The sequence below is a fragment of the Phoxinus phoxinus genome (assembly GCF_949152265.1).
Source record: "Phoxinus phoxinus genome assembly, chromosome: 1".
Classification (NCBI taxonomy): domain Eukaryota; kingdom Metazoa; phylum Chordata; class Actinopteri; order Cypriniformes; family Leuciscidae; genus Phoxinus; species Phoxinus phoxinus.
The window spans coordinates 30,937,465-30,950,485 of record NC_136876.1 but is presented as its reverse complement, the minus strand read 5'-3'; the positions used below and the strand labels follow the sequence as shown (position 1 = coordinate 30,950,485).

General features: G+C 41.0%; 1 protein-coding gene across 2 annotated transcripts in view; it reads right to left on the bottom strand.

Moving 5' to 3' along the window:
* LOC307009575 (trinucleotide repeat-containing gene 6A protein-like) overlaps positions 1 to 13,021 on the bottom strand; it is a 40,946-nt gene that overhangs the window by 10,370 nt on the left and 17,555 nt on the right. For both annotated transcript variants that reach the window (XM_079633417.1, XM_079633418.1), the window contains 8 exons: positions 9,993 to 10,310; positions 8,300 to 8,347; positions 3,562 to 6,102; positions 2,528 to 2,737; positions 1,121 to 1,263; positions 930 to 1,007; positions 751 to 802; positions 523 to 650 (listed from right to left, as the gene is read on the bottom strand). In XM_079633417.1, the coding sequence (XP_079489543.1) occupies positions 523 to 650; positions 751 to 802; positions 930 to 1,007; positions 1,121 to 1,263; positions 2,528 to 2,737; positions 3,562 to 6,102; positions 8,300 to 8,345 (3,198 nt within the window). In that variant the 5' untranslated portion in view covers positions 8,346 to 8,347; positions 9,993 to 10,310. The remainder of the gene's footprint in view (positions 1 to 522; positions 651 to 750; positions 803 to 929; positions 1,008 to 1,120; positions 1,264 to 2,527; positions 2,738 to 3,561; positions 6,103 to 8,299; positions 8,348 to 9,992; positions 10,311 to 13,021) is intronic.

Here is a 13,021-nt window from a genome sequence, read left to right as displayed (position 1 = left end):
ATGTGTGTGCAAATGATTTGTTGAAAAGCAGAGAACAGTAGACATTCCGTTCAACATAAAAAAACGAGAGAGAGAGAGAGAGAGAGAGAGAGAGAGAGAGAGAGAGAGAGAGAGAGAGAGAGAGAGAGAGAGAGAGAGAGAGAGAGTGTGTGACAGCAACCACTGAGGTATAGCCCCATATGGATATCGTCAAGGCAGTGAGTTATTATGCAAATGCATATTTCTTTGTACAATGTTGGAAATGTTGGCATTAATAAATTCATAAAATTTCCTTAATTCCTTATCCTTTTCTTTTCAGTCACATATATCGTGATATATCGTTGATGAAATTTCTTCCAATATATTGAATATCGTAGATATCACGAATCGTGATATTATCATATCGTGGACCACATATCGCCACAGAATTGAATCGTGAGGTACCTGTATCGTCCCACCCCTAGTAACCAACAAGCAAAAGTAACAGTTACTGTGTGAAGTGAAGGCTCCATTACTCCTACAAGAGACTAGGAAATAACTGACCTTATCCATATAGGGATTACGGTCTATGGGAGAGTCTTTGTGGATCTGGTGACGTGAAGCAGGACTTTTTCCGTACTCTCCCATATTAAGAACATGCTTGTCAACATCAATCCGCTTGTCTGTCATTCCTGCAGAATATGAGAGGAATTTATAGATTTTCTAGTATTCATGGACTGCAACAAACATCGTTCAATATAAGCACTGGAAGAGCATGTGAATGTGACCTACCTCCAGACATATCCATCTTATTGCTCTTCATGGAATCTTCAGCAGAATCCCTCTGTAAAAAGACAGAAGTGTAAGCATGCTAACTGATGAGTTAGTTTCACAAAAGATTTGTGGTCACCTAATATTTAAAATAAACAGGTTTCACTGGAAATTGTAGCAATCAGACTATTGGTTCTTACAGGGTACATGTTGTTGAACTGTTTCACAAACGGATTCATCCATGGAGAATCATCTTGCTTGTTGGGTCCTTTGTTCAGCTAAGGAAATAAGCAAGCAAAATGTACACAACTTTGTTACTAAGTCCTTGCAATAAAACAGTAAATTATATTTTAAGTTGTTCTGCCAGGCTAAATCAGGTATGAATTATTACCTTTGGAGGCATCTTCTTGTAGGGCCAGTTTCCAGTTTCCTGATTCATTTCCTGATTGTTACTCCACATGCCTATCTTTCCTTGCTCTTCATGCCCTGCCATAGAATTCTCCTCTTCATACCAGTCTTGCATAGGTTTGGATCCTAAAAAGACAAAAACAATATCAAATGAAATTATAAAGGGGTGATTATATGTTCAGAGATTCAAAATAAAAATCACTGAACACAGTTACATTTAAATTAATTTAATTTCACCCTGATATTTACATTGGGGACAAACAAACAATGGGTTTAAAAAAAAAAAAAAAATCAAAGAAAGTTCTAGGTAGGGATGTCAATTTTCACAAATTCCCATGATCGTTTAAATTAACGATCAATTAATCGATTAATCGTTATATGCGTCTGCTGCAGTGCATGGCCAACAGCGTGACAGGGTCGGCAAATCCTGCTCAAAACGCGATGTTCCTCACCAAATGAATGAGAATGGTAGAAATCATCAGGAACATCCAAGGCACTCTCTTTGGAAAAATTAAAAAGCCTTTATTTCTATTGCTTGGTCATTATCAACACTATTAAAACACTCCGACACGTTTCGGCATACAAGCCTTCGTCCGGGAGTCACTGAATGAGAATGGTTTTTAATCTAAATAAAGGGCTAGTAGGATTGTAAAATGTTTCGATGTGATTGATCATTTAATTAAATTAATTATTTAATAATCAAATATAATTACTACTACTAATACAACGCGTCACCAATGCCCCCTTAAGATGCGTGTAGAATGTGTGACTGTTGTGGACGTGCTCTCCCTGGAACAACACACTTAAGACGGCAACTAAACCCAATGCATTCACAACGATTTAATACAATAGTGTTCTCATGTTATGTAATCTGTCAGTCCCAAATTATTCATCGTTATTATTAGTCGTGCATTTCTGTTTGAGCTGCGCACGCTGAATGAATATGCTACCGTTAAACTGGAGCACAGTTTGCTAGCGCGTTATTTAACTCAAAGAAACGCATCCTATATGAGATTAATCAGATATATTCAAAATAAACGCTGAGGCTGATCACGCTTTACTACAGCGTTAATTCAAGGGATGCATCCAATATAAGATAAATCAGATTTAGATAGGCATACACAAAATAAATACAATATTACAACTTACATTTGCACAAAACAAAAGGCTGCGAATGAACACGCAAACTTATAGCCATAATGAAGGTGTAAAATGGTCCCAAACAAAACGCGCTCGCTTTGTTTCGCGGTTGAGCAGCACGCACGTGCATGAACCTGCTTAATCGAGGATCGAGAAGTTGTATCGATTAAATGTATTATCGACAATTAATCGATCATCGATTAATCGTTGACATCCCTAGTTCTAAGCCTTTATTGGAGATGTGACATACCAGACTTGTGCTGTGACTGCTGTCCTACAGCAGCATTGCCCCAGCTACTGCCTCCTGAGTTTTCCCTCCCTGGCCCTTCCCAGCTGGAACCTGTATCAACAGGCTTTCCCCAAGCAGACGTGCCATTGTCCACAGTGACAGGTGAAGCAGCATGCTCACCCCAGGTAGAGGACTCATTTTTGTGTGGCCCACCATACGTCTCTTCCCACCCTGCGAGCAGACAGCAAAAAAACAAAAACATGATCAAAGACCTGAAAACAAAATAATACTATTTTCATAGTATAGGATTTTTTTGCAAACAAATTAAATCATCGGAGCAAACAAGAATCAGAAGTGTGAATTATTAGCTACATGGCAAACAACTATGCAAATAATTTGCATCTAAACAAGGAAAGGTTATTGTTTTAAAAACTAAAATCTAATACCAAGGACAACGCAATTAATATGTACAAATAAACTCCAAAGTGGCATTGGACAGCACCTGCAAACTTTCCGATGGCCTAAATCCGACCCTTGCATAAACATGCTTATGTAAGCTTTGTTTACTCTGAAGTCGTTCTAATGGATCAGCTTACATTTAACCACTAAGGTTTTTGCACTTTCACCATCCAGCATATGCCCTGAATACTTCCTTCAAAAATAGCCCTGTTCATGTGTGCCCTCCTGCTCAAGTTGCTGCCATATGACTGCACCATCGGTCAGAATGTAACCCAAGCCTATTTTTCCCTGAGCACAGCTCATATACAGCCAATATCAAACGAAGTGAGAACCTTTACAGTTCCCATTTAGCAAATAACAAAAAAAGCTTCATTTGTACAATGTATATCAATTCCAATGTAGTGCATGAATACATTTATATATAGACATGCACACAAACACTCACTCATAAGTTCAGAACTTGTCAGTGCAGGAGGTATTAGAGGAAAGGGGTGGGAGGAAAAAGCGCATCCAGAAAAATTCCAAAGGGATGAGTGCATGACTAATAATGGGTGAGTAATAATTGCCAAGGCACTGCCAAAAAGGAAGACACCCACCTGAGCTGCAGTTCTTTTCCTTTGGAGCCATGGAGCTTTGGGCTTGTGGGGGCTGACAAACAGCCATGCCATCCTGCTCTCCAGCATTGTTCTTGTTCCACATATTTACATTGCTGGATTTGTTGGGCTCTCCCCATGCTGAAGTACCATCATCAATATCCATTCTGCGCCTGATGGATTCAGGGGATGGCTCTTCCCATCCAGTGGATGATTCTTCTTTGGAGGCAGCAGGTATTGGGCCCCCCTGCCATCCTGTAGGCTTGTTCTGACTAGGGGCTGCAGTCTGAGAGGTGTTCCCACTCCTGTACATTCCCATGCTGGAATCTTGGGACTTGACCCATTCTGAAGAGTTGTTCGTTTTTGTGTTGTCACCCCAAGCAGGGTTGGAGTGGCTTGTTTTGATGGGCTCGCCCCAGGTTTGGTTTTGATTGTTGGTCTTCGGTGGGTCACCCCATCCTGTGGCTGGACCACTCTGGTCAGGAGTGTTGTTGCCTCCACTGCCTCCCCAGATGTTGCTTGTTCCGCAGCCCGATCCAGAGCGGTCGCTGTCGCTGTCCCTGTCCCAGCCACCTGAAGCAGACTTCTGGGGCTCTACCCATTGGTTTCCCTTTGGGCCTTCTCCACCCCATCCCTCTCCAGCAGAGCCCCAGCCTTGCTTTGCCTTCGGCGCATTATTCCAAGAGGACTTCTCATCCTTGGTGCTATTCCATGAGGAACCGCCTTTGTTCATTGTAACAGAAGGTGCGTCCTCCCATCCATTTTGCCCAACTGGGCCTTTGGTTTCTCCCCAGCTCGTTAAAGGTTTCGAATCAGACCACCCAGACACTGAAGAATCACTACTTTTGTTGGTGCTGGGTCCATCTCCCCACCCACCTGAGTTAGATACCTGAGGGGTCGCACTGCCCCAGCCTGTCTGTCCACATCCTGTCTTTTTATCAGAGCTTGAAACATCCCAGAATGTGTTCTGGCGGACTGGAGTTTGTCCCCATCCAGTGTTGGACAGCACCCTGGGGTCCACATCAATTCTAGAGAGAGCTGTATTAACCATCCCCTGCTGATTTCCCCTCCGTCGGTTGCCACCACGCTCCCGGTCCCTCTCACTGCGACCTCCCGAGCTCTCTCCGCTACCTTCACTGCCTGTAGATTTGTTCCACGTGCTGCCTTGCAATGCTTGACCAGAGCTCCCGATACCAAGAGCATCATCCTCCAAAGACTTCCATCCATTAGTTCCCTTTCTGCTTCCATTCGTGCTTTCATTGGAATGCTGACTGTTGCTGGGCAAAGTGTTCCACTCCCCGTTTGAGACCTTAGTGCCAGTGTTTGAAGAAGATGAGGAAGAGGAAGAGGAGGAGGAGGCACTCCCCCAGGGGCGAGGGATCCCAGCTGGGCCCACACCATTACCTGCTCCCCAAGATATAGTTTGTGAGGTACCAGGGGTTGAGTCCCAACCTCTTTCACGACCGCCCATCCCGTTATTATTATTATTCTTTAAAGCAGCACTCACAGAGGAGCTGTTGGCTCCAGACTGCATTAGAGTTGCATTCACAGTGTCACCCACAGCTTGGCCTTTAGGGATAGGACATTTGTCTCCAGAGTAATTAGTGCTGGGCGTAACGCCCCATGCTGTACCATAAGACCCACTGTTAATTCCCTCACTGTTGCCGTGTTGAGAAATGGAAGTGCCATTAGAGACTGGAGATATAGGGAGCTGAGGGGAGCCCCCTGTACTCATAGGCCAAGGTCGGTGCCCTGGGGGCTGTTCATTTATCTGCATTGAACCTGTAGAGTTTGGTAAACTAGAGGTCATCGAGTTAGTAGTGTTATTTGGTCCATTAAATTCAGTGTTAAGGTTTTGAGGCTGCCCACTTGGAACCTTGTTTGTACCATTGACTTCAGCTTCGGACAGCTGCAGGCATCCCCAGGATATCTTAGAGTTGATACTCTGCATGCTGGGTGTTTGACCTATGGTGCTTTGTTGAGTGTTGGTGCCACCATTTCCATTCCCCACCGGCCCGTGGGGATTGGGCCCAGTGCTCTGAAGAACGGGCCAGGCACCATGGTTGGCATTTGGGTTCAAAGTGCTTGGATTTATACCTATATTGGTTGAGGAAACTTGGGTACCCCATGCATTTATTTTGCCATGGCTGCTATCTGCCAGCTTGCCACTGGGGCCATCTCCAGAGCCTTGACATGTGCTTAGCATGGAGCCATTGGATACACCCCAAGGCCCCTTAACACTCCCATTACCCACATTATTGCTGCCATTTGCAACCATGTAATGAGAACCTTGTCTATTGCCATTGTTGTCACCCCCAGTGCTCCCAGACGGCATCATACTAAGATTTTTTTCCGACCCAGAGCTGGAGGCAGAGTCAGCATCCATACATTCTGAGGCTAACTCTGGGTCACTACCAGTGATAGAGGGCCAGGGTCCCTTATCTACAATTACTTTTCCCCAGTTGCTGTTGGAGTCGCTGCAAGGTGAACCAGAGCTCCATGGTGAACTTTCATACTGAGGTTCCAGACCAGCATGTTCCAAACCTGTGAACGCAAATAAAAGGTCAGTCATTTTAGATGGCAAACAGAAAAAAAAATGTGGACACAGTCTGTATTTGTTTAGTAAAGACTTAAGAATGTGGTGACTTAAAATATAAGGTTCCTTCCAAAAAATGTTTTGTTGGAACAATTTAGAGATTCAGCACAACATTAATTTAGAGATTCAGCACATTCATCTCCACAGACTCCATGCAATTAAATATCCTTATTCTTTTATTAAAGTTACACTATGTAGAAATTGTGTTGTCAAACAGCGACCCATAGAGTCGCTGTGGAATACTTGCACTGTTGTAAATACCAATAATAAAGTAGCCTACAGCGTTTGCTGGCTTATAACGTTTTTTCATGATTGCAGCTAAATCACAAGTAAATAGCCTATAGACTACTGGTCTACTGTATAATTTAATTTGTGTTTTTTGATTGTAATGTAAATATTACAAAATGCCAGATGACATCAATAAAGTTAAATATACGTCGCATTATTTCATAACATTGGCCGTTATGATGTCATTAGACATGATTATTGCAATTTATCATAATAGTTAGCAAATTGTGCTCGTTTACACCATTTACAACCTCTATTATTTATGGCTTATTTATGTCCTGATAATTATATCACGTCTGAAATGCGCGCAAGTGTCTTCGTGCTTCATGTTGTTGATGTGTGTCACGTCGTTGCCGTAAAGCAAGTCGTGATTCTCGCGAGATTTGCCGGGGGCGCTCCTCTCAGACTTGCATTGTTGTTTTTTCCAGCGGCGTCCCCCCAAGCTTTACTACCAGGATGATTCGCCCAACTATGAGTTTGTTTACCACCGAAATGACTTCGCTGTTATATTAAGGTACAATTTCTACATAGTGTGCCTTTAACTGCATAGTTATTAACTGTAATACACCCAATGTAAATAAAACAACCTAAAACACAAGCCAAATGGTGTATATAAATGTGCTGGTTACAAACATGGTTACAAATTACAAATTGTTTTGTACAATGGCTAACTGCCCATAGTCCTTGTCTCTGTCCTGCTGAGAGGTGTCTCACTCAAGCCAGACTGAAACAGTAGTAGAGCTGCCACCATTTTGTAGCCGCAGCATGATCATGCTGCAAGCCAGGATGGAAGAGAAGGGAAAGACAGACGACTGCAAGCAGCAACGCTGTGAAGTGTCTCTGCAAGTTTGCTAATTTTGCTTCGATGCGGCAAACGTGGAGGCACTAAATTCTAACAATAATACAACTGCGGTGTTCGTTGAAATAAGTATTTTCTGGTAGTCTGCTCTTGCTTTCATATTTTTCTGCAAGATGGCTGCCAAGCTTCCTTGAGCACTGTTCTCTTGCCAAGTGTAAGATCCTTCTCCCCGGCTGTGTTAACAACAGATTTGGGAAGACAAAGGAGCACAGACAGTCTCATTGCTGGTCTCAAGTAAACTGTTTGTTTAAGAGTGACTCAGTAAAATGAGATTCTGCTGAAGGTCACTGGAGGTAAAGGAAAATTACAGTTATATTACATTTCGATCTCATATTTCATCTCTCCAGGGGAGACAAAAAGAGACGTCAACTAAGGAGAGACTTGTAGTCTACAAGTTAGCGGGAAAGAACAATGGAAATTCCGCTATCATTCACTCACCCTATTAAAGAATGTCATTTACTGACCTTGACTTTCAAAACCTATATGACTTCTGTTGAACACAAACGGATATATTTTGGAAAAAAAAGAAAGAAAAATGACAGCCTTTAATATTTTTGGAGGAACTATCCCTTTAATGGGAGACATACTGTGCCATGGGCAGAGTGTACAATCTCTGACTTACAATGCAAGACAGAATTCAGAAAAGTTAGCACTTTGAAACAGTTGGCAGCACTACTAGTCTGGTCTTATATAACAGGAAAAACACAGATTTGGCAGGAAACAGGGGAATTCAGTCTACCTATGCCAAGACGTTATAATAATTCTTACAAGAAGCTCTAGACCAAATGGCTAAATTTAGAGAATCAAAGCTAGTCATTGAAACACTTAAGCATGCAAAACAGACATTGACAACAACTTGCAATCTACCTAAACACAAACTGATGAACAGGTCTTCAGATGACTTATGGACCACACCCACACATATACACACACACACACACACACCCACACATACACACACACACACACACAGAGAGAAAAAATAAATAGTGAGCCACCTGTTTGGTTAGGGGAGTGGCTGACAGAATCCCGAATGGGAGCCATGCCTACGAAAAACAAAGAGCAACACAGTCAGGAAAAATAACTAATAAAGCTGCAAAATAGGTCACACCAATAAAAAGGCCACACGATAAGACCATTTAACACATATTATTGTTTTCTTCTACAGCTATGACGAACAATTCCAATTCATCACAGCTACTTTTTACGGGTAACTCCATTAGCATGACTACTGAACTGGACTTTAAATTAGTGCCTGACTAATATGGGTTTTTCAGTGGGAGATGCACATGCCAATATCTACTAGTAGATATTTTTACACAATACTTGCATTACAAAAAAAACACTAATTATTTTGTTGTTTAGCTTTGGCACGGCTCTCTTTTTTCAACTGACACTTAAGACAATGCTTACAATCTGAAAATGGTGAAATATTAGCCAATTTAGTCAACATGACTACTAAAATACTAAAGAAATAAAAAAACAACAACAGTACTTTATGAACACTAGGGGTGGGAATCTTTTGGTACCTCACTATTCAATTCATATCGACCATTGAGGTCATGATTAGATAAAAAAAAATTTCAGTTCAATATACATAGATTGGATTCTAAATTACTGTTTTGTGTTACTTTTCCTATTTGACTGTGGAAGATAGGACTTGAAGAAGAAAAAAAACACTGAATTAAATGCAGGTACAGTAGCCTAGATTTATCTATCTTGTAGAAATAAATACTACACAAATAAAACACTGTAGTCTTCACTGTATAAATTTAATATAAACATTCATATTAAAGATACAAAAGTGATTCAGTCAAAAGCGGGGAGTGATTAAAAAAAAAAAATTAACATCAATGAAACAGACGGAAACGGTTTATGAGACTGCTGTCCCTTTAAGAATGAATGCACGGATCTAATATACTGTTGTACATACCGATTTTCTCCTAACCGAGTTAGGACATAACAGACTGTGCTTATGTGAATACTCCACATAATGTGCATTTTGACAATTGTGTGTGCATTCGACCATCCAAACGCGAATAAAATGTGAAAAGTAAATTGCATCTAAGAGGCGGCAATTGGGCTCATGCTTTGCCTGTCCGTCAGTGCGAGCATCACATTGAGTTCTACTTCACCGGCTTTGTGATTGTGATTAACAAAACTCTATACTCAACACTCAATAACGCGCTTCATTCCAGGAAATCCCTATCGTTGTAGCTGAATAAACAGAAGATTGAAATGCTTTGATTGATTAAACATTACTTATAAATACACTTATAAATGACTTATACATTCTTATTCTGTGTAAGAAGCCACATCATCTCACAAATGATTTCCATCTGTCGTTATGAAGTGAGTTTGGAGTAAATGCATGTTATTAAATGTTGTCTTTTGTTGGACAAGGTTCATAAATGCTTCTTGTTTGGAAAGATGTTTGATGCGTGTTGCTTTTTCAAAAGCATGTTATAAGAGACTCAAACTCAGTGCTTTCAGATGGAGCAGCGTTTACAGAGCCGCACAATGACGAGCTGCGTATAAAAGATAATCGCAACCTATGCGATTTCAAAATCGCGATAAGCTATCTCGATTTAAGTGCGCTTGCATGTAAATTGCGATTAATCACGCAGCCCTAGATATTAGTGCACCTGGCTGATCCGTAATTAACAAGGAAATTTTGCGGAGGACTAGTACCTGAAAGGTGGCTTTGGGAGCAGTGTAGGACAGACCTCTCAATCGTAAGCTCCCCTGGCTGGCTAGAGTTGAGCTGCACTTGAGTTCCCAGGGTGGCAGCGAGGACCGTGAGGGATTGCCCACACTTCAACAGCCGTTTCTGTTTGTGCTGACAGAGATGCGGCGGAACTTCACAGAGCGGGTACCGAGGCAGGGCTTGGGGCTGGCCGCTGGCTGGGGCCCTCTTGGCATTGCTGATGGCGCAGGTTACAGTGGAGGTGCTGCTGTTCTGATTGGCAGACTGAGGCTGGCTGAAACTGGACTTGATATGTTCTGGCACTGAAATCAAAACAATAACAGGTATCAAAAACTGTAAACCCCAATATTTACATCCTACATAACTAAAGCTAATCAACAAATATCTATTTCAGCTTAAAAAATTATGCCTAAAGAAGAGATTTTCTTTGTGGAATTTTTCCTGACCTAGAGACATAAAAACCACCCCTAAAAGTAAAACAAAGTATCATAAAAACTATGAAAACCTCACAAAAATAAAAAAAATATTACTGCACCTCGTTAGAAACTGACCTCATTTTAAACAATTTGAAGGCCCATAATCTGAATAAAACCGTATTCGAGAGATTAAGTTGTCTATATGGTTTGCTTATAATAATAATAATAATTTGTTACATTTATATAGCGCTTTATCTGAGACCTCAAAACGCTTTACATAGAAGGGGGGAATCTCCTCAACCACCACCAATGTGCAGCATCCACTTGGATGATGCGACGGCAGCCATATTGCGCCAGAATGCCCACCACACACCAGCTTACTGGTGGAGAGGAGACAGTGATGAAGCCAATCAGAATATGGGGATGATTAGGAGGCCATGATGGACAGAGGACAAGGGGCAAATTTGGCCAGGATGCCGGGGTTATACCCCTACTCTTTTTCGAAGGACATCCTGGGATTTTTAATGACCACAGAGAGTCAGGACCTCGGTTTAATGTCTCATCCGAAGGACGGTGCTCTTTGGCAGTATAGTGTCCCCGTCACTACACTGAGGCATTAGGACCCACACAGACCACAGGGTGAGCGCCCCCTGCTGGCCTCACTAACACCTCTACCAGCAGCAACCTAGTTTTCCCAGGAGGTCTCCCATCCAGGTACTAACCAGGCTCAGCCCCGCTTAGCTTCAGTGGGAAACCAGTCTTGGGCTACATGGTGATATGGCTGCTGACACATATAGATAGAACATATAGATCAGTTCCATACAGATTCATGGGTACCACCACCTTAAGCCCACTATGTTAATTATGCCTACATTGGCTGAATATTTGAGGAAAATTTTGGAAACAAACTAAATGTGTAATGTTGCTAACGTAGTATAGTTTTGCTGCTACCGTCATACAAATGGTTCAGTTGTTGTCACAGTCTAGCAGTTAATTAATACAATCTTGCACAATTGTCAGACACTGCAACAGATAGTGGGTTGTAAAATCTCAAGACTTAATCTCCATAAGAGTCATAGTCCATATAAATTGAGACTTTAACAAATGTTTACAACTACTGAGCTCACTAAACAATATTTTCATTGAGACATTTCCACGATTTACTACTTAATTATTTTCACTATCAGCCATCGGCCGATTGTTTAAAAACAGCCGATGATCACGGCCAATTATACCCTGTCAATCAAAAGGGGGCAGAAAAACATGTCAGAGTCAGACTGCAACATACAGTGTGAAGAAAATATCTAGTATTGAAATTAGGTCTGTATTGAAGTTAACAACTATAATGCATTAATGTTAAAGGAGGCTCCATTTTACCAGGCTCATCTGAAAAATAGCTGAGGACGCAGTGTGAGCTCCTGCAGTGAAAGTACATAGTACAATTTGTCCTAAACATGACACAAGCTTATATTAAGGGCTTCAAAACAACTGGTAAGATATGGTTAAGTGTTAAGATGCTCTGACAGATACTGTTGCTGACTGACGGATAAATACTTGCGCTGTTTACTGCGTTTGAGATGTGGTGCTTTCCTCAGTGCTTAACATACATTTCACAGGTATGTCCATTTCACTGTCAGGAGAGGACGAGCCTTCTGCAAATTATTAGACTTCTTGAGCCTTCTTACAAAGTACTGAGATATACATTGTATATCGCCATTTAACAAAAAAACAAACAGAGATATCATTTTCTTGGCCATATCGCCCAGCTCTACAAGTTATAGCACACAAAAAAATGCATGAGCATCACAGGGTATGTTGAAAAAAAACGTACAACTTGTCGAAACGCATCACGTCTCATGTAATAGCTCAGTTTTTCAACAGCGGAAAGATGTCACTAAAACAGTTTGAACAATTAAATTCATAAATAAAACAATGTAACTTTGTTAGTGTAAGGGATAGTTCACCCAAAAATGAGATTTCTGTCAGTAATTACTCACCCTTATGTTGTTCCAACCCCGTAAGACTTTCGTTCATCTTCGGAACACAAATAAAAATATTTTTTTGATGAAATCTGAGAGCTGTCTCACTCCTCCGTAGGCTTCCATGTCATTACTAACTTTTCTGGACCGGCAGAATGTAATTGCATAGAAGCCTATGATATGAAGGAGTGAGACAGCTCTCAGATTTCATCAAAAATATCTTAATTTGTTTTCCGAAGATGAACGAAAGTCTTACGGGGTTGGAACAACATGAGGGTGAGTAATTACTGACAGAATTTGCATTTTTGGGTGAACTATCCCTTTAACATTGCATTTACTTAGAGAAGTTTTCCAATGTCCAGTTCGTTAGCTATAAAAATATTCTGTTAATTGTATGTGTGTGTTTTAATTCATTTGACATGAAGACAAGCGTTTATGAACGCATATAACTATACATAACTAAGTTGTTTGCAAACATTTCAGTTGTTTTCATTTGAGTGCAATTATTAAATCTAAAAAAAAAGCAGTTGAATAGTTTGGGCTATGTTGTTAATTTTAACCTCTAATATTATAGTAATGTACCAAATGAGAGGGTTCCCTGTATAGTTAACAGCATTA